Source organism: Euphorbia lathyris, chromosome 2, assembly GCF_963576675.1.
Source record: "Euphorbia lathyris chromosome 2, ddEupLath1.1, whole genome shotgun sequence".
NCBI classification, from domain to species: domain Eukaryota; kingdom Viridiplantae; phylum Streptophyta; class Magnoliopsida; order Malpighiales; family Euphorbiaceae; genus Euphorbia; species Euphorbia lathyris.
Window position 1 is genome coordinate 51237085 of NC_088911.1, and position 20901 is coordinate 51257985.

At 34.1% G+C, this 20901-nt stretch overlaps 1 protein-coding gene across 2 annotated transcripts; it reads right to left on the reverse strand.

Annotated features, from left to right (window-relative positions):
- Positions 1 to 3784: 3784 nt before the first annotated feature.
- Positions 3785 to 9371, reverse strand: LOC136218167 (deoxyhypusine hydroxylase-like). 2 transcript variants are annotated; one of them, XM_066004932.1, is made up of 10 exons: positions 9309 to 9371; positions 9040 to 9109; positions 8722 to 8862; positions 7867 to 8133; positions 7318 to 7451; positions 7006 to 7241; positions 6780 to 6918; positions 6426 to 6552; positions 5876 to 5994; positions 3785 to 5785 (listed from the first exon to the last, which is right to left on the reverse strand). In XM_066004932.1, exons 4-10 carry the CDS (start codon positions 8030 to 8032, stop codon positions 5750 to 5752), a joined length of 957 nt encoding a protein of 318 aa, XP_065861004.1. In that variant the 5' UTR covers positions 8033 to 8133; positions 8722 to 8862; positions 9040 to 9109; positions 9309 to 9371; the 3' UTR covers positions 3785 to 5749. The 2 variants fall into 2 exon arrangements, with proteins under 2 accessions (XP_065861004.1, XP_065861003.1); XM_066004931.1 differs by having other exon boundaries at positions 7867 to 8076; positions 9309 to 9370.
- Positions 9372 to 20901: the final 11530 nt, after the last annotated feature.

A 20901-nucleotide genomic window follows, 5' to 3' on the forward strand; every position in this document is an offset into this window, starting at 1 on the left:
TTAATTCCAAGCATTAGGAAAGTGTAAAAGTCTAGCTTAAACACTTTAAGTGTGGGTTATCAACCTATGGTTATGTCATATAGACAAGTTGAAAAGAAGTTGTTTTTGAAGAATGATTGTTTGTTATTTTATTGGGTACTGTGAATATAGGGGTTTCTAAATTCTATGTTCCCACTACTAAGAATTTATAAGACAAGTAATTCAAGATTCTTTGAGGATGTTGAGCTTGCAAGGGGAAATATGGTTAAGTGATTCCTCATCCACAAGAACAATCTCAACAACCTCAAGAATAATGCAAGTAAAGTGAAATTCAGTAGAGAAATGAGAAGTACAATTTTTTGTTCATTATTTTGTATATCTCTAGGAACATAAAGATGGTGTGAGTTTATCATGCCATAAGGAGTTCCAATTCTCAATTGTGGGTTAATGCCCAACCTCAAGAATAAATGCCAGTAAAGTGAAATTCACTAGAGAAATGAGAAATACAATTTTTTTCATTATTTTGTATACCTCTAGGAACATAAAGATGGTATTGAGTTATCAATGCCATAAGGAGTTCCAATTCTCGATTGTGGGTTGATCATTAATTTAGAGTTTTCAAATCTTGTCAAATTTCTCAAAGACAATTATGAAAAGATGATATAAGGTATTTATTGTTGTCAAAGACTTCAGACGAAAAGAAGATATTATTTGTGAAAAACTTTCTTTCTAGTTTCATTGAAAGATTCTTTAAAGTTATAATGGCATTGCTAACTGGTTATGATCACAAATTTCATTAAGTTATTGTCTCATTGATTTTGAGATGAATTTGTTTAATAATTATGTATATTTTGGATTCAGTGGGAGCAAATTTATTTTCTGTTTGAGAACTCAAAATCAGGTGATACCCTTATGATTAAAGGAGACGATTTTAGTCTCAAATAGTACCCAAACAGTTATACCTTATTTTTGTGTGCTCAAGTGCGTATGCATTCTGATATGTATTCATATTTGAGGTAATGAGCAGATATGCAAATTTTTTAGTTTTGAAGTTTTAGAAAAGCAGCTAATAAGGTCATGCGCTATTCACATAGAATAAAGCTCGCATATAATGTGTCAGAGTCAAATCAAGTAGAGATCATTATGTATACTGATTCTGATTATATCGGATGCTCATTTTGTTTAAAGTTAATTTCAGTTTATTAGATGAGTGAATCATTTCTTCCATCATGACAGCTATATTTATAGCGCATTATGAGGCATCTAGTTTTTTGGTTGACTGTGAAATTGTCATTAGGCTGCAATTCGGATATAGAAAGATAATATATTATGACAATAAGTCAACACTTATGTTCTACTAGTAATTAAATATCTAGTAGAGATTTCAGAATGGACCGGTGTCTAATGAGCATATTAGGACAAACTCCATGGATCCGCTCAGTTAATGATTATTGCCCATGATCTTTCATGAGCATGTTGCTCATTTGGGTGTTGAATTGCTTACAAAAATTTGAGTTCAGTGGGAGTTTGTATTTTGGATGCTCTTTAGTTTTAGACATGTTTGTTTGTTCGGTACCGATTCCAGTTAATAAAGTTTTAAGTTTATTCCATTCTGCAAGTGTTATAGTCTTGATCTCACTAATGTGGACCAGTTGAAAATAGACATGTTGAGATCACATTACATGTAATTTCCACGCTACACATCCATACTTGATTCATGTCATTTGGTTATGCTAGCATATGTGATCATTATTGGTAAGGTCACACTAAAGGTGACTGATTCTGCTTTGGTTCTATGTTTTAGCATGATTAATGGACAGAATTGTTGATATATGCCTATAGTAAATATGATAGCATATTTTGACGTCATAAAGGTTTCATAATTTACAGGGATATATATGTTTCACCCAAGTGGGAGATTGTTGGATTTTTTATTCACAATGTGGGTTTTACATGTATAATATAGTAAATTATGGGCTATCATATATTTGTCCATTAAGTGGTCTAATTTAGTTTATGGACCTAAAGCTTATATAATGGGTATGAGCTTATTTATATGTAGATACCCAGTTGTAATATACTATTCTATGATGGGTTGAATAGTAATTACAACAATTAGGTTTTCACTATAAATAGAGGGTTATGATCCCTAGGGCATAAGCATTCTAAATCTACAGCCTCCCCCATCAAGTGTAGATGTGTTAGTTGCTTTTAGTCCTAGAAGACCAATCAACCTAACACTTTGTTTGGATGGAGGTTAATGAAGGTAAGGTAAAGTACGTGTATGGAGATTACCTTGTTTGTTTTGAAGGTAAAATGAAGAGTAAGGTATGTGAGGGTAAGTGAGGGTAAATATATCCCTATTTTCTTTACACCCCAATTTGGAGGGGAATGAGGGTTAAATATTTTTTTGGACAAAATTAACCTCCTTCTTTTTATTTCATCCGTAAGCTAGAGTAAGTATTTTATAATATTTATTTTAGTTTTTTTTTTTTCATCAAACATGCTTTCTTTATTTTAATGGTCTTTTTTTTTTTTGATAAAATAATGGTCTCTCTCTAATTGCTAAGGAGATCGCTAAAGCTTCTCCAGCTCTTTATACTATCCAATGTCCAAACTTTTAATTAACATTGTTTTTGTTTTTGTTGATTAACTATTATTAGACTATATTTATAGCTTGTATTATATATATATATATATATAACAAAGCTTGTAATTTATTTTATTTAGGTTAAAAAAGTAAAGATATAAGAGTAATTTTATATATAACATTACCTTACTTTATCTTCAAACCAAACACAATTACATTATTTAACCATCACTTACTTTACCTTCCATCCAAACACAACAAGTTATTTTATAAACCTCACTTACATTACCTTACCCTACCTTACTTTAATTAATCCCCATCCAAACAAGCCCTAAAGTGTCTCTGATTCTCTTCAATCCGCTGCGCTATGTATTCAGGTACGCTTCCGCTTTAGATCTTGATGGATTAACATGAGCTTATGATCTTGTGGTTTGTGGATCTAATTCCAAAGTATTTCCAACATATGTATCTTGTATTGGATTGGACTGACATGTCTTGGATTTAAGTTGGATTAAGAAGCATCGCCCTAGTGAGAAAATTCAAATTCAATCGGATTGTCTCGTCATAGTCAAGGCAATTCAAATAGGTATAGAAGGTCATTCATATTTAGTTAACATTATTTCTGATTGTATTCATTTATTACGAGATTTAGAGTTGCGGTCTATCTTTTTTATTAAGCGTTCAGCGAATTCGACTGCCCATGCTCTAGCAAAAGCGGTCATTCTGTGTCTGTTCAAGGTGAGTGGGCATGTCACCATTTCTTAGCAATATTCTTTCATCTGATTTAAGTTAATAAAACTTGGCATTATTTCACAAAAAAAAAAAACTATTTAATTCATATATATTACTGATAATAAATATGAATTGGAAATTAACTTGGTAGTGAGATGTAAATTCTATTTATGCAATTGAAGATAATAGCGAGAGGAACGAAGGAAAATTTGAGAAAAAAATGAAAACAAGAGGAAAATTGAAGAAAGATAAAGATTTTTTTTTTTTTTTTGACAAAAATCGTAGGAAAAAGAACAGAGAAAATGTGGAAAACCCACCCAAAAAACCGGAAAAACCATAAAATCGAGAAAAAAACAAAGAAAAAACGGAATAAATAAATAAAGTCGATCTAAAAATTGGTGGTTAGAAATTACATCCAACAATTAGATCATATCCAAATTTAAACGTAATGGTAATTACATAAAATTTAATAAGAAACAATAATGCAATAATAGCACTTCTATTATAAGAAAATTAATAACTAATAATCAAATATTACAATGAGTTTTGGCATAATAGACATTCCATTACATATCCTGTTGTTGTAGGATACCAAACAAATCCAAATAGATTATCACCCTGACTGACGCTTTCACGTTTCAATTAAACCAACATCCTAAATCCTAAATCATCATCTCCCTGTGCTCAATTGTTTAACTTTCTTGTGTTCTTTGTTCATGCATGTTGAAGAATATGCGATATTTTTTTTTCTTTTTTTTTTTATTGATATTTGTCTAGTATATATAAACAATAAATGATAGGAATATAAAAAATTCCATAGGTATGTCAACTTTCCCAAATATAGAAGAAAATATATCTTTAATATCTTTGAATTATGACTATCATAGCTCAATCTATTTGCTTGACCCTTACATAAATTAACAATTTTAAGAAGAATCTGAAACAGAAAGTGTTGTAAGCTAACCAGAGTTTGATATAAGAAAATCACATGAAAGCTTAATCATAATAGCTCATCAAAGTATTTATACTCGGTAGGACAAGCTAATAACATATTGGAAAAGGCATTTCGCGGAAATATATTGACATCATAAAGGACATGTATGATGGAGTATGCACGAGTGTACGTACTAGTGTTGGGAAGACTGAAGAGTTTCCTATTACGATTGGAGTGCATCAAGGTTCCGCACTAAGCCCATTTCTTTTTGCCATCGTTATGGATGAACTAACAAGTTCACTTCAAGATGGTATACCATGGTGCATGCTGTTTGCAGATGATATTGTGTTGGTTGATGAGACGAAAGAAGGAGTGGAGATGAAGTTGGAACTATGGAGGCAAACTCTAGAATCTAGAGGCTTTAAGTTGAGTCGAAGTAAGACAGACTTTTTGGAGTGTAAGTTTAGCGGCCGTAGGAGTAGGAAGGCAGGGACAATCACCCTAGATGGGAGAGTTGTTCAGGCCTCGGATTGCTTCCGGTATTTAGGATCTATTATCCAAACGGATGGAGAAGTAGATGGAGATGTTGCCCATAGGATTAAAGCTGGTTGGTCGAAGTGGAAGAGTGCTACGGGTTTCCTTTGTGATCCCGGCATGCCTAATAGATTGAAGGGAAAATTCTACCGGACGGCAATTAGACCAGCATTGTTATATGGTACGGAGTGTTGGGCAGTGAAACACTGCCACATCCATAAGATGTCGGTGGCGGAGATGCGTATGTTGAGATGGATGTGTGGTCACACGAGAAAGGACCGGGTGCGTAATGAAATAATTAGGACAAAAGTAGGGGTCACATCTATTGAGAATAAAATGAGAGAAAACCGACTAAGGTGGTTTGGCCATGTGAGACGTAGAGCGCTTGATGCGCCGGTTAGGAGAACCGAAGAGTGGCAAAGGGATGTAGTGGTGAGGGGTAGGGGAAGACCTAAGCAAACTTGGAGGAGGGTGATCGAGAGTGATATGAGTTTATTGGGAATTCAGGAAAATATGGTAGTGGATAGGACGGAGTGGAGGGAGCGAATCTGTGTCGCTGACACGACTTGATTTTCACGGTTTTATATGATGGTTCATGTTAGCCGACCCCGAATCATTTCGGGACTAAGGCTTTGTTGTTGTTGTTGTTGTAGGACAAGCTAATAACATCTTACTATTTCAATACAATTCCACATGGGATGTTTAGCAATATTTTTTGGAGAAAAATGCCCTAGACATGGTAAGAATCTATCGTCTATCAGTTCTGCGAAATTTAACACAGTTATGTCGCATTTTGCACAATAGAAGATAAGGTGGTACGTACCACAGTAACATCAGCTATAATCTTTCTGCTATTTCTTTTCTTGTCCTCCTCATCACACCGTATTCAATTACATAAAGATGTCTTCAAAGGTTGATTTGATGAGATGATTTGGTATTGGCACATCCATCAGTAATGGAATTTTACGAACACAGTTAATTTAAACTTGTGATAAAGGATCTTGCATAAATAAGAACTGCAAAGAAAGAATTGCCAAATTATTTCTTCTCAAGCTATGCTAAGTATCTATGGAACTAAATCAAGATTATAATTTTCAAATGAATACCTCAAATGATTTTCCCGATCTTTCATATTCTAACATGCTAAGAGCAACTTCACAGCTTTGCGAAACAATAGGCTCTGTATCCTTTGCAAATTCCTCAAGAAGTGCAATGCTTTGTTCATCTAAAATATTATCAGATGTAAACACTTAGATGGATTCAATGTAACAGAGTTAAGCCTATAAAGTTATAATGTTCTTACTCAGCTGCCAATTCAGCTCCAACATAGAAACTTAAGTTTCAAGAACCATATAGTGATAGGCAACAGTTCCTACATTTCCCAAATAAACAACAGCTCCCCCACACACATACCCATGAGGAGCGGCTTAATAACTATATGCATAATAATGAATGCTCATAATGATGGCTTATACAAATAACTAATTTTTTTTTATCTATTTAAATATCTTTTGATTTTCTACAATCGTTGTATATTTGTACTGCTGCAAATAAGAAACCCAGACTTGCAATATTTTCTAACCAAAGCTCAGTCATCATAATTAATGAAAGAAGAATCATAACACTCAATAAATCAAACAACTGTAACTGACTTACCAGCTATGGAACCAAGAGCTTCTGCTGCTTCATGCCTAACCATAGGATGCTCATTTACATCTCTAAGGATTCTGCTAAGCGTAGCTGAAGCAGCTTTGTTCTGCAATTGGCCCAAAACATAAGCTACCTGAAAATTGTGATGAAATGCAAACATAAGCATTCAAAATCTGAAAATTAAATCATAAACAATAAAAACCAAGTCAGACAAGAAATAACCATTTTATGATCATTTATCACCAAAATATAATCGTCATCAACATCAAACAACTTAGAAAACTTGGCACGAATTCATTGGTGGAAAATGACCTAATAAGAGCTCTAAATAGAATAGGACAAGAGAGAAATTTAGCACACCTCATGCTTAAGCAAAGCACTGTGTGCACCCAAAGATTCAATAATAGCAGAAACAGCTTCATCTCCACCAATATTTCTAAGTGCAAAAAGAGCAGCATAGCGCTCGTACATGGCCTTTTTTTCATCCAAAAGAGCTTCCCTTAAAGTTAATTAACATCAGAAAACAATCCAACAAATTATTAGAAATGGCAAAAGGTTTATGTCACTCAACACAAATTAAATATACCTCAGCTTATCAACAGAAGAACAAGAAGAAGCTGGTGCAGCAGGGTCAACTGACATAAAGGGCGATCTTTCAACAGTAGATGATCCATCAGAATTATCTGCAGTACTCATTTCCTCAATTCGCTTGAGAGCTAATTCACAAGTTTCCCTAACCTCCTGAGCTGGATCAACAGCCAAGCTATTCTTCAAAAGCGGGACATTACTCAATAAACCAATTGCACCAAGAGCTTCTGCAGCCTTCAAAGCAATGACACAAAGTTGCATTAGAAGGCATCTACAATAGCAAAACAAATAAGTAACAGTGAGAACTCACCTCATGGCGAACAATAGGATGCAAAGACAGGTCATTTAGAATAGCTGTTAAAGCAGGAATAGCTTCGTAATCTTGCATTTGCCCCAATGCAAATGCTGCCTCATGAGCCAGCAAATTTGAAGAGTCCCTTGTAGCTAAGAGGATAAAATAAAATAGAAATAGAGATCAATTTAGTTGATGAAGAATCACTAAAATTGACAGAACTAGCCAAGATATAGAATGATAATATAGCATATTAACCAAACATCTTAAATTTAGGTGCTTAAACATTGGATGAATAGAAAAAGTAGCTGCTAAGTGCTGAAAATCTGAAACCGAAGAAAACAAAATTTTAAAGAAAATTCCCAACTAAGTAACATTACATCACATATAAATGAAGTGCCAAAATACATATCTATAAAAGCATAATTGTTCACAATATGTATTTGCAGGATCAAAAACCAGTATAATTACTAGAAAACTTCTACTTCAAAATTCACAAGAGCGCTAACTAAAGATTTGAAATAGACCAAGCATTATATTTCAAGGACATCAGAAAAAAGAGCTAACCGCGAATAAGGGCATCTCGAGGAGCGGGACCTTTAAGGTTACGAAGAGAGAAGAGGGCCCTGAATCGGTCGGAGATAGGCTGGCTGTGGTCGAGCAATCGCTCACAAAGGAATTGCTCCATGTTGGATAGGGATTCGGTTGTGGCGGAAGAGGTCAGGGAACCCATGAATTGTCGTCAGTGGCGGAACCAGGACCCCGGATTACCCGGGGCTAAAATATATCAGCAAAAAAAATTTGAAACGTCTTTTAGTTATGCATTTGTCCATTCTGAAAAGACCAATATGCAAGTGATAGCAATTCAACTAACAGCAATTTCAATCCCAATTCAACTAAATACAAACAGTAATTCAAATAACAGCAATTTCAATCCCAATTCAACTAAATACAAACAGTAATTAAACTAACAGCAATTCAAATGAGAGTAATTTCAACTAATAGAAATTTCAATCCCAATCAATTCAATCCCAATTCAATCCCAATTTCAATCCCAATTTCAATAGGAATTTGGTAAAAAAACTCCATCACTGAAAAGCTTCACCGTAAGAAGTGAAGGAGTCCTTACAAAATTGTAATAAGCAAGCATTCAATCAATCAAAGAGCAAGGTTAATATATTTCTAATCCATTCATACATATATACATATCATTATTCTATCACTACTCTTCCTTTTTTTTTAATCTCATTTCATCATATAAATCAACCGAAAACGCAGTAAAACCAAAAACGCAGCAAAGCCATCCAATAATTACAACCAAAAATCAAGCCAACACACAGTGAACAAACTCATAGGTGCATCTCAAACCAAACAAATATAGGCATCTCAACAAAGGCACAAAAAAGATAAACAAAAAATCACCTGCGTTTTGCGTTTTGTGCAGTGCAGCGACTGAACTGAACGGTGGCCGGCGGTGGAGACTGGCTGCTCCTCTCCTCTTGTCTTGTGCGATTCCCTTGAGTTGAGCCGGCGGTGTGCGATATCGTTCGTTGCTCTCCTCTTCTGAATTAGGGATTTAGGTATTAATTTAGCTGTTGTGCTGGCTGTGCCTTTTAGTTCTGATTTATTTTCATTAAAATCAAGACGAAGTCGTTTTTCTCATGACCAAAACGACGTCGTTTTGATATAAAGAGGTGTCGATTTTTAAATTAGGAACAGAACAACTACGATCGGACTAACCTTCTGGGATTCATGGCCTAAAGATCGCAATATATATATTCCGCGAATCTGTTCCTGGTGCGCTCAAGCACTAAAACATCAAAAGAAAAATATATTAGAAAGACAAGATTATGCGACACATAATCAAAAATAACTTCCATTTGAGCTGAAATTCACAAACAATATGGTATGGCAGTCGAAAGGGAATAGCGAGGTAGAAAGTCCAGATCTGAATGAATAATAAAGAAGTAATTGAGTAGAAGCAGAGAGAGTGGAAGGAGCGAAGGTACCTTACGAGGGAAGCTGTAATTGGAAATTATCCCCAACAGAGGAAAGAGTAGATACGGGAAAAACAGAAGCAGCGCGGTATTTTGCTGGGGAGTATATAGAGAGAGAGGGAGAGGGGCAGTAAAAAATTAAAGTGGGCTGCTATATACCACACCCGAATTCCGGTTCACCGCACCCTATTGACAATATTGCCCTTGTCACTTTTTCAAACAAGAAAAGTTCACTTTCTCAAATCCTCTCTATCTTCTTAGCATTTTTAAAAAACCGAGCTAAAACGACATGACACCAAGGATAGGCATGGGCAAATGATTCATAGGTATTACGGTAAGTGTTTTACATCAAAAAATTTAACGTAATCATGATTTTTGCCTCCGAAATCGGAGGAAAAAAAAACCCGGAATCGCACCAAACGGGTGTGATTTCCCTTCTCCACCTTTGGTGGAACGGACGAACTATCCGTTCCACCAAAGGTGGAGGAGGGAATCGCCGTGCGGCTCTCCTTCTGGTGGGCCGCGCGGCGCACCCAATCCACCGTAAGGTGGGATGGGATCGTTACCCGTCCCACCTTATGGTGGGTCAAGTGCGCCGCGCGGCCCACCAGAAGGAGAGCCGCGCGGCGCATCCGTTTGACCGAGAGGTCAAACGTTTGCGGCGCACCAGTCGGCCCTATGGCCGACTGGTGCGCCGCACCCGTTTGGGCAGGCTGCCCGTTTCACCATAGGCGGAAACGGGCATCGCGTACTGCCCGTTCCGTAGGTGGAACGGGCAGCGCGTACCACACGTTCCATAGGTGGAACGGGTGGCGCATACCACCCGTTCCATGGGTGGATCGGGTGGCGCATACTGCCCGTTCCTTAGGCCGAACGGATACCCGTTCGGCCTAAGGAACGGGCAGTATGCGCCACCCGCTCAGGCAAAAACCAACGAAAAAAAAAATTCAAAATTAAAAAATTACGTTTTTAATAATCGTAATATTACCTCGTGTTCGAAATCATTATCTTCGGGAATGCTTGGATCCATTTTTGGAAAATCCGGGATTTGTGCTCGGGAGAGAATGTTTTTAAGGTTTTGGAAGAAAAAAAATGACAAGGGCAATATGGTCAAAAGGGTGCGGTGAACCGGAATTTGAGAGCGGTATATAGCAATATCCAAATTAAAACTGGGTGAAATTTGAGGAAGAATTGGGTGTGGTGGAAAACATGTGCATCCGGAGAAATTTCACGGTATTACGATAGTGTATTTGATTAGTGAAAATCATTATGTACATCATTTACATGGTAGATATAACATTAATCGATTCATGCAGGGGCGGAACTAGGAGGGGATTGAAAAAAAAAATTAGTAATGGTGTCTGATAATATTTTGGAGAGAATTATATTGATTCTATGTAGGATTTATTTCAATGTTTAAAGGTAGATAAAATGGTTAAAAATGTTTACTTCTATTTGAGAGGTCTATGTTCAACTCCCTTCAACCTCATTTTCTTTTAAAAAGTTTTTTATTTATTTTTATTTTGATAACACTTTTGACTTCATTTTTATTATGTCTTTACCATTAAAGAAAATTAATTTTCTATAGTTCAATGCTAGTTTCTAAAAAAACTGATAACAATTTTACAGTTTTAATGCGCTGGAGGCTAAAAAAATTTTGCTCAGCCGTAACGGGCCGGACTTTGAAAATTTACCGTCAACCCCACAATTAATTTCGTTTTTGTTACGTTTTGAAATTTTTTTTGCTGATATGTTTGAGCCCCGGGTCATCCGGGGTCCTTGTTCCGCCACTGCCTCTTTACTTTCGTTTTTCGTGTACTTGTGTTTTATTTAATTTTTGCTAGATGTGCTTATTTAGATCCGTGTATAGATTATTTTATGTACATTATCGCGGTTATCTTATTCAGAAAACGATTCTGTTATTGCAATTCAGAAATTCTATTTTCCCTTTTCCGTGGATGCGTTCCGAATGGTTTCTTGGTTCGCTGTTCTCTCACATAGTAGACTTGGCATTTGTGCTTTACTTTCTTACTAAATTTTTGATCCTTAGTTGTCTTTTTACTATTTTTAACTTCTCTCAACTTCATTCATAATATGTATTAGTTAATTAATTTAGCGCTGTGATCCAGATACGTATTTCTGCATGGGTTTTTTTGTCTGGAGCATCGAAAGTCAACTCCAGTATTTCTTATTATTTCCTAGAAAACTCTCTGCAGTCAGAATAGTAATGTGAATGTAGAATGAATTGCTTAAGTTTTGGAAACAAATTGATGTGGAGTGCTTATTCTCCAAACTAATCCCAGATTAAAAGTAAGCCATCAGGTGATTATTAATGCATGAGCTATGTTGCAAAGATACAGAAGCACAAACGGACACAGTGAAGGAAAAAGAAACGAAAAGCGGAAACGCTACTGAAAAGGAGTTCCAGTGCAACATAGTGCATGAGTTATTGAATTTTTACATGAAATTTAAGCAGGTCATATTCTGTGTTACAAGGATGGTTTATAGTGCAAAATAAGGTCTTGAAAGCTGATTAATGATTATGTTGTCTATTCTATCTTGGTGGTTTGCTAGGGCATGCGATTAGATTGAGTTATACAACTACAAGTAGACAACAAGCCTGGTACATATAGTTGTATACTTGTCTATGCTGTGTGGACCAACTATCAGCTTAGTATATGCTACGATATGGAGTAGAATAGCCCGATTCATCTTGGTGAATGAATGTAGTATCTGTGAATGTGATAAAGCATGTTGAAGAAGCTAGATTTCTAATTGCTCTGTTATATTAATTGAAATATTACTTTATATATTCATTTCTTTAAAATTCTTGTCTGGTAATTACTTACTTTTGACTCGAAATTCATCATTTATCTTAGCCTTGAATGTTTTTCTCATGTTGCAATTTGATCTACCATTCATGAGATAGGCTTTCTCATGAGTTGGTTCAACTTGATGGCAACCAGCCTCATCTTCTTTCTTAATTTTCTAAAAATAACATATCCCCTTTTGTACTGAACTAAAAACGTATCATCTGATGAAGCTCAAATTCAAAAAGAAGTAATTAATTTTGGTTCAATGCTTGTAAAACTTTGTATTAAATTTGCTTCAATAGATGAGTGAGAGAGAGCTTGTGGTAAAAGTTTAAAATGTAAATTGAGGAGTGTTACTTTGCCTCTATGATATATCCCCTGCAGAAGGAACCAAAAGTGGTAGTTTTTCAGCAAGTTCAAAGAGAAAACAATCAAGTCATTATGTTACTTGGATCTTATTTGAAAACCTATAAAACAAATTCTAAAATACATAATTTTTTTTTAATTGAAGAAATGAGTGAAGTTATAATCACCAGACCTTTATAATTTTTAGTTCAAAATTTTAAAATATAGATGTTATAAGCTTTTGCAGGTTCTCAAAATATGTCCAAAGCAAAAATGGAATTATATCAAACATAAGCATCTCTACTTTTACATTTTTAGCTATTTATACATGTTCCCAACAAATTTTGATGCACTATACTTCTGTAGTTATAAATGAGGAGGTGGACGGCCATAATCGCATGTTGGACAGAATGGTCTGCATTCATAGTTTCTTCCTCATGTTATTTCTGTTCTTGTTGATCTGTTTTCTTTATATTGCAATGACATGATATTCTTTCCTTTAGGGCAATGACATGGATGCATCAAGGGGAATTTTGTCAGGAACTATGGATCGATTTAAGATGGTACGTGAGATGAAGTCTTTTGCCCACATTTTTTTTCTGGACATTTTCTATATATAATTGCAATATAGTTTGTGGGCCTCATAGAAACTAAAAAATAAATATTTAAATGGTCAAATATTACTATTGGAAATAAAATAAATAAATAAATATATTTTTAATTTATACTTATTTTTAATATTAATTATGATCAATTAACAATTATTCATCATTTCAACTTCAAGTAATAATTTATGAAAGACATCTTAATGAAATAATTTTTTTATCAAATTTTATTGTAGAAATGTTGATTTGAATAATTTGCTCAAACACAACATTAATATTACATGTCAAAAATAGCATATCACGATCGAATTAATTACCTTTAAGCTCAATAAAAAATTATTTATTTCGTTGATTTTCTAATCTATAATTCTATGTGGTGTAATGGTTTTTTGATACGACGACGATGATGTGGCATATATAATTGTAAATTAGCATTCCAATATTATAATTGCTAAATATAATCATCAAATTTGATTTCATTGAAACAAACATAAACTTTAATTGTTTTACTGGTAGAAATTAAAAAACAATGATTAATATCACAATATTAGATAAAATTGTGTGACCATCGATACATTTAACACACTTTTTTTTACTATATAACTCTTTTCAAATAATAATACATAACTTAAAAATAATTAATTTATCTAAATTATAAAATTAGTTTATTAAAATATCTTTATAAATCTCACTTGAAATAATGAAGATTTTTTTTCTTCATAGCATGGAGGCGAGAAGCCTTACAACGGGTATCGAGTCATATTGGGAATGCACAACCCACTAATAATGAAGATTTTTAAGAATTTAACATAATTAACATTAAAAATAAGTACAGAACTAACAATATACTCCACCTATTAGGGGTGCACGTGGTCGGTTAACCAGTCCATTAAGGTTAATTTGGTCGGTTAACCATTTAATCGGTTTTTTAAAAATACTAACCATACACTAGTCCATTAAATTCAGTTAACCACTAATCGGATAACCAATTATTTCGGTCGGTTAACCTTTTATTTCGGTTTCTAACCATTAGTAAATAAAAATAAAAATAATAAAAGAATTCCAAATTTTATTTTGAAGGAGACGGCGGGTCAATGGCGAGTTGAAGAGATTAATTGCGGAGAGGGAGATGTGCGTGCATTATGATCCCTCAGTTTTGATTTCGTTAAATTGTTTAGTCCATATATCAAATCTCCATCTAAAAATGTGCTAAAGAAAATTAAACGGATAAAAAAAGGCAAAATGCTCCTAATAAAGTTTTGGAAAACAAGTAATAAAATTTTATCATTGTTTTTACATCCAAAACTATAAAAGAAAAAAAATCCGCATAAACTGAAATTAGAGAGACAGTAACAAATTAACTAAGAGTTATTTATATATTTCCGTCTCATTTGATGTTAATATTTGATAGAAGGACTAAACCATTAAAAGTGAAAAAATTTAAAGACCTTATAATTAAATAGTGGATTGATTAATGAATTATAAAAAAAATATATGGACTAAATAATTGTTTATCCATATAAATAAATCTAATTTTATATTTTTTAAATATTTAATTGAGATTCGGTCGGTTTCGGTTAACCACGGTTTTTGGAATAAAGAAACCGTAACCGTAATCATTAACCATTATTTTAAAAATTAAAAACCGTACACTAGTCCATCGGTTTCGGTTAACCTTATTTTCGGTTTGGTTTCGGTTTGGTTTTCCAGTTTTTCGGTTTTTCGGATTTTTGTGTGCACCCCTACCACCTATTTATTCTTTTCAATTTCTATTGTCAAGTATTAAAATAATAATTATTTAATTTGTATAGGGTCTATAAACTATTATAACAACATTTGATGAATGACACGTTGATGTTGATTAAATTGATGGGAAGGTTTTAATCTTAAACCAACAAAGATTGTAAACTTCTCAAGTTAGACTTAAAGGATGAGTAATCCCAAATTGGATAAATCCAAAGCTCTCAAGGAGGCTAAAATGTTTGATTTGATAAAGTTGTGTTTCCTTAAATTAAGGAGCATATATACCCCTCCCTAATTCAAGTTAAAAGACCAAAATGCTTCATTAGGGCTAACAGGGATAGGATAGGAAAGATAAATGTTAATAAGTAGAATAGTAAAACAGTAAATAAGTAGAATGTCAAAACAGTAAATAGCTGGTGGCAGTTCTTGTTTTTCCCTTGATGAACTTGACGGAGAAGGCAACTAAAAGGGACTCACACGCCGTGCCATATGACCCACACGACGTGCGAGTCAAGTATTGGATCTTTCATTCTTCGCCATTCAATCGCACGTCGAGCTCCTTAGCACGTCTGGTGGCACGTCGTGCCATGCTGCTCCTGGACTTTACTTGTATTGACTTCTTTAGTGGCATGCCATGTGACATATGGCTCAGCGTGCCATATGACTTTCGTGCCATGGTGGTAGAGATGTCCTTATCACATGTTAATTTTTTTTTCTGAAATACCTATAGTAATATATTATTACTTAACATATTTTTGTGCGCAACATAATTTGTGTGCATACAACTGGGAAATTGGGGCTGGGTTTAACAACACCAATTTCCCACCTCAAAGCCTCAAATGGTACTTTCGTCCTTTCACGGGGCTAGAGGTGGGAAATTGGGGCTGGGTTTAACAACACCCTTATATGATGGACTACAAAAAGCAAAGGGTAAAGTTCAAATAAACCCCTGTGGTTTCATTAATTTTCAGATAAAGGATTATGATTTACTTTTTGTCAAAACGAGGATTGAGGTTTCACACTTTTAATAATGCTATTAAAACTATCTTTAACGACTTGAAAATGAAAATTTTCAAGAATTAAAGTTGTTCAATGCCATATTTTCTATGTAACTGCATTTTCGATTTTAGAAAATCATTTTTTTTTTTGGAACTTTCTTTCTCTAAACATTAACTTTCTCTCTTTTTACCAAATATCATCTAAATAATCTCGAAATAAAAAAGTTGAAGAATTAAAGTTGCTTAGAATATTAGTAGTTTTTAAAATATGTCATTTTTGAAGTCGTCAATGGTGATTTTAATAGTATCAATCGAAAAAGTCTTTATTTTACTAAATTTGAAAACCTCAGTCCTCGTTTTGACAAAAAGTAAACCACAGTCCTTTATCTGAAAATTAGTGAAACCACATGGGTTTTATTTGAATTTACCTAAAAGCAAATCCATGTATTGGTTTGAATGGGCACAGGTGGTTGTTGACGAATACAAGTTACAACAGACCACCATGTCCACGTGTCGTATTAGGATACTGGAAAGAAAAAACAAAATGGTCATTTTCGGATTCAATTTGCAGCCAAGTGGCAAAATGTAAACATAGTACCCTAGAAATGCGCATTAATTATAGCTTATTCACTAGTTCAGTCTTCATTCAGACGGTCCACTTTAAAATCAGGCGCAAAATGAAATATAAAAAAATCAGTTGCACCAACCGAGAATCGAACCCAGGTCTGTACCGTGGCAGGGTACTATTCTACCACTAGACCACTGGTGCTCATAAAACTTAAATTCCACCTTGTTGAGTTTATACACGTATTGTATTCCATTATTTCTACTATTCTTGTTCTTTTTTTCCTGAATGTTGATAAAAATCTAATATATATATTCCGTCTTGTAGATTTGAAAATGTATCATATGACTTTCAAAATTTTGACGTATTTGTTTTATTTATATGACCGAAAAATTAACGACAAAATACAAAAAAAAAGGAAACTGACGTTTTTGCATACACAACTCCAATTCATTAATTGTTTCAAAAAAAAAACTCCAATTCATTAAAATTCTATAATCCTTCCTCACTTTCTCTTTTCTTAATTACTCTTTGTTTAATTTATTTGTGCATGTGAATATAAATATAAACTTTTGAAACAAAAAATGTAGGGGTGTTCTTGTTTTATCCCATCACATTGTACACCTTTTTTCTTACCAATTCATAATTTTTATTTTTTACAAAAAATAAAATCTATAATTACATAGCCAAAAAATGATTGATTAACCCGATCAATCTGCCATATCAGCATTTTTTTTCTAACTCCAAAATAAATGCGTGCTCCACCTGTGTTTGAATTACCTTGATACTCCTTAGAAATTTCCCTCCATTTCTAATAAAATTCACCACTTCCCATAAAAGGTCGTCTTCTCTCTTGCCATATCCCATCCTCTCTCTCCTCCATTTCTTAATTTCTTCATCTCTTTCCGATCGTTTTCAAGTTCATTTCCACAAACCCTAAACCTAAAATCCATACAAGTTACTACATTCATTCATCTCCTTAATTCAATTAATTCCAAAGGTTAAATCAGAATCCCTAAACACCATAAATGGATTCCTCCTTATATAAACGTAAATTTTTTGGAAGTTTAGGGATAGATGGATATATCATTGTGGAATCCAAGAACAATTTTTAACTTCTTGTAGCGATTCGAATCTAGGAAAGTAGCTCAACTATAGGAACTTTGGGTCAAGAAATAATTTTCTGTTTTGCGACTTGGTTTCTTCTCATTCTTCTTCTCTCTACAAGTCTCTGATTATTTATTTTTTCGTGAAATTATGTGTGATAATTTGAAAAAACCAAATGCATTTAATTTCTTTGAGTAGATGAACCCACATATGAATCAAAGGGAATTTTTTTTGTCATCCTTAGGTTATTTAGAAAGCTAGATATATTTGAAAAGGAATGTGAAATACTGAAAGAGTGAAAAGAGAAAGAAACAGAGAACATGAAATAGAAAGAGGAAGAGATTGGAAAGAGAAAGAGATTGAGTATAGCTTGAAATAGAAAGAAGTGGAGGCAGAATGTGGAGTTGAATATGCAAATGGATAGACATTTTCATTTGTGTTGTGCTTGCTTTGTGTATGTATTGTGTAATGAGTTAGAATAAGTGTTGGATCATGGATGTAATGAGGAAGGTATTTGTAGTTTTTGAACTACCAATTAAATTAATGATGATAGGACATATGGGAGGTAGTGCTCCAATGATGGTTGAAATCCTTTCTACACTTGAGGTAAGATAAAAAAAAAGGATTAAGGCGGGGCCGGTGATCGGCGATCCCATTCTGATGCCTTAGTGAGAACATGGAAACCAGATATATGCACATCAAGGTTAAAAGGGACCAAACACGTTAATGTGTAATTTGATGATTGCAAATAGGTAAAACTACTTAGAAAATTTTAAAGTTTTAACAATGTTTTTTTTTTTTGGTATTATCCAAATATTAAACCCACAAGCTTTAACTAATTAGATAATTAAAAAAAACGACTGATTCATATTCTCAAAGCTTCCTTAGGTTGCTCGGTACTTGGTGTGGTGGAGTCATATTTTCTTGAGACCACTAAAGATTTTCAGAAATATAACTCAAGGTAATTGATCTTACTATAGAAGCTCCCCTCATAAAACCGAGTACTTGGTGTGAGGCACATTTTATCGAGGCTACTCCAGGTTTGAAAAGTATTAGTTAATTTTTTTCTCTAATTAATAGTTTAACCAAAGTTTCTATTTTCAAATCCCAATAGAGTTGCCACTGTGAATTACTAGAAGCTTGTCCCCCCATATTCTGTTTCATGGGTCTTTCTTCCAATGTTACTTTCGAGGGATAATAAGTGGAGCATCATTTAAATCTTGCTTACTTTTGGTATAGCCAAGGAGGAATAGTATCACACAGTTTAATATAACTGATTACATTGTAACACTTAATTTCTAAAAGATAGAGTCGTCACCCGGTTCCAACCAACACTAGTGAAAAAATGGGCATTGGTGACACCTCAATAGCGATAGTTACACAAATGTTCATCGTAAATTATCATTGAATTTAGCATTTGCAACGTATCAATGTAACAAGCATCACAAATGACTGTTAGTTGTGACGCGTGTTTAAAAGACATGTCACAAATGAGAATATATTTTACTACTCTCTCTTTGTTCCATAATTGATGTCTTTTAAGATTAAGGTACAAGAATTAAGAGATGCAATTAATTTTAACTAAATGACTTTATTACCCTTATACTAATTACATCCATTAATTAATTTTTATCTATTCCCAAAGTAAAACGACAACTTAAATAAGGGTATATTTTGTAAAAGTCAACTAATATGCATGGACTGAATCAAAACATCATGTATTATGGAATGAAAAAAACCTACTAGAAAGACATCTATTGTGGATCGGAAAGAGTATATAATAATGTGAATTTGTCAACTCCGGGATTTTTAATCATTTCTATATTATATGATCAAATAGCGATGCCTATATGTAATGTGCGTATCTATTAATGCGTCAATAACGACACTCAAAGGTAAAGCGCGTTGCTATTGACCATCGATCGTTTTACTAATCTCTATATATGATTTCCTTAAATTCTCTATTATTTTCTATAATGCTCTATTATTTATAATAATATTGATTAGATTATTAACTAATCTATTATATATTAAGTTAAGATTTATATATTATTTTTTATATTAGGTACGAAAGGTTGAAACAATCTTTGACATACATGAGTATTCTGAGGAGAAGAAGGTGAAACTTGTAGTATCTGAACTAACTAAATATGTGGCTGTCTGGTGGGACCAATTAAAGCGCACAAGAAAGAGAGATGGTGATGAACCCATACGAACATGGGGGGGAATTGAAGAAGGTCATGAAAAAGAGATTTGTGCCGGCTCACTATTATAAGGAGTTATTGAAAGAACTGCAATCTATATCTCAAGGTAACCAATCTGTTGAAGATTATCATAAACAATTGGAGATGGAACTAATCCGAACTGATATACAAGAAGATAAGGAAGCTACCATGGTTAGATTTCTCATGGGAATGAAGAGGGAGATTCGCAACCCTCTTAAGCTAGGAGATGCTCCATAAAGCGATAAAAATTGAGAGACAACTTCAAGAGGTTGAGAAGGGGAGATCAAAGTTCAAAGGCACTACTTCCACTCCATGGGAGTCAGATCCAAGAGGTAATTTCAAAACTAAATCCGAATTTAGCTCTAAAAGTGATCAAAAGCCTCAGGTTGATTCAAAAGCATTTGGGAAGTTGCAAATTGGTGGAACTACTCCAAAATACAAAAGTACTAAAAAAACCCACAAGAACTCGTGAAATTGTGTGTTTTAAGTGCCAAGGGAGAGGGCACTACGCAAGAGAGTGTTCGAATCAAAAGGCGATGGTTATGAAGTATGGTGAGTTAGTACCCGAAAGTGAGTCCGAACATGAATCAGATGATATGCCCGTCTTAGAAGATTGTAGTGATATAGAAGAGGTGGATAGCAAAGGAGGACATAGAGTTAACTTAGTCACTCATAAAACATTGAAGATGGGAGTGAGTGGTGACATTGAGCAACGAGAGCACATCTTTCATGCTCATTGCAAGGTACTTGGAAAGACATGCTTACTAATTATTGATGGAGGAAGTTGTTGCAACGTGGTGAACAATGTGTTGGCAAGCCGATTGGGGATATCAACAATTCCACATCCCAATCCTTATCGGTTACAATGGTTGAATGATAGTAACGAACTCAAAGTTACTAAACAGGTGCTTCTGAACTTTTCTATTGGTTCTTTTTCTGATGAGGTATTATGTGATGTAGTACCCATGCAAGCATGTCATATGTTATTGGAGAGGCCTTGGTAATTCGATCGATCAGCACTACATCATGGACGAACAAATAAATTTACTATTGCTAAGGATGGGAAGAAGTATGTTTTGCCACCTTTGTCACTTGCTAAAGTGTTTGAAGATCAACTCTACATGCAAAGAATGTTACAAGAACAATCTATGAGAAGGGAAACGGTTAAGGTGAGAGAAAATAAGAGTGATAAAATCAGTGAGGG

Excerpts from the sequence above, each read along its gene's own strand:
- LOC136218167 (XM_066004932.1), bottom strand. The coding sequence starts at position 8,032 with ATGGGTTCCCTGACCTCTTCCGCCACAACCGAATCCCTATCCAACATG. Across the intron at positions 7,242-7,317 it reads ATCCTATTGTTCGCCATGAG|GCTGCAGAAGCTCTTGGTGC; the intron begins GTGAGTTCTCAC and ends ATTGCTTTGAAG. Across the intron at positions 5,786-5,875 it reads GATCGGGAAAATCATTTGAG|TTCTTATTTATGCAAGATCC; the intron begins GTATTCATTTGA and ends CTTTCTTTGCAG.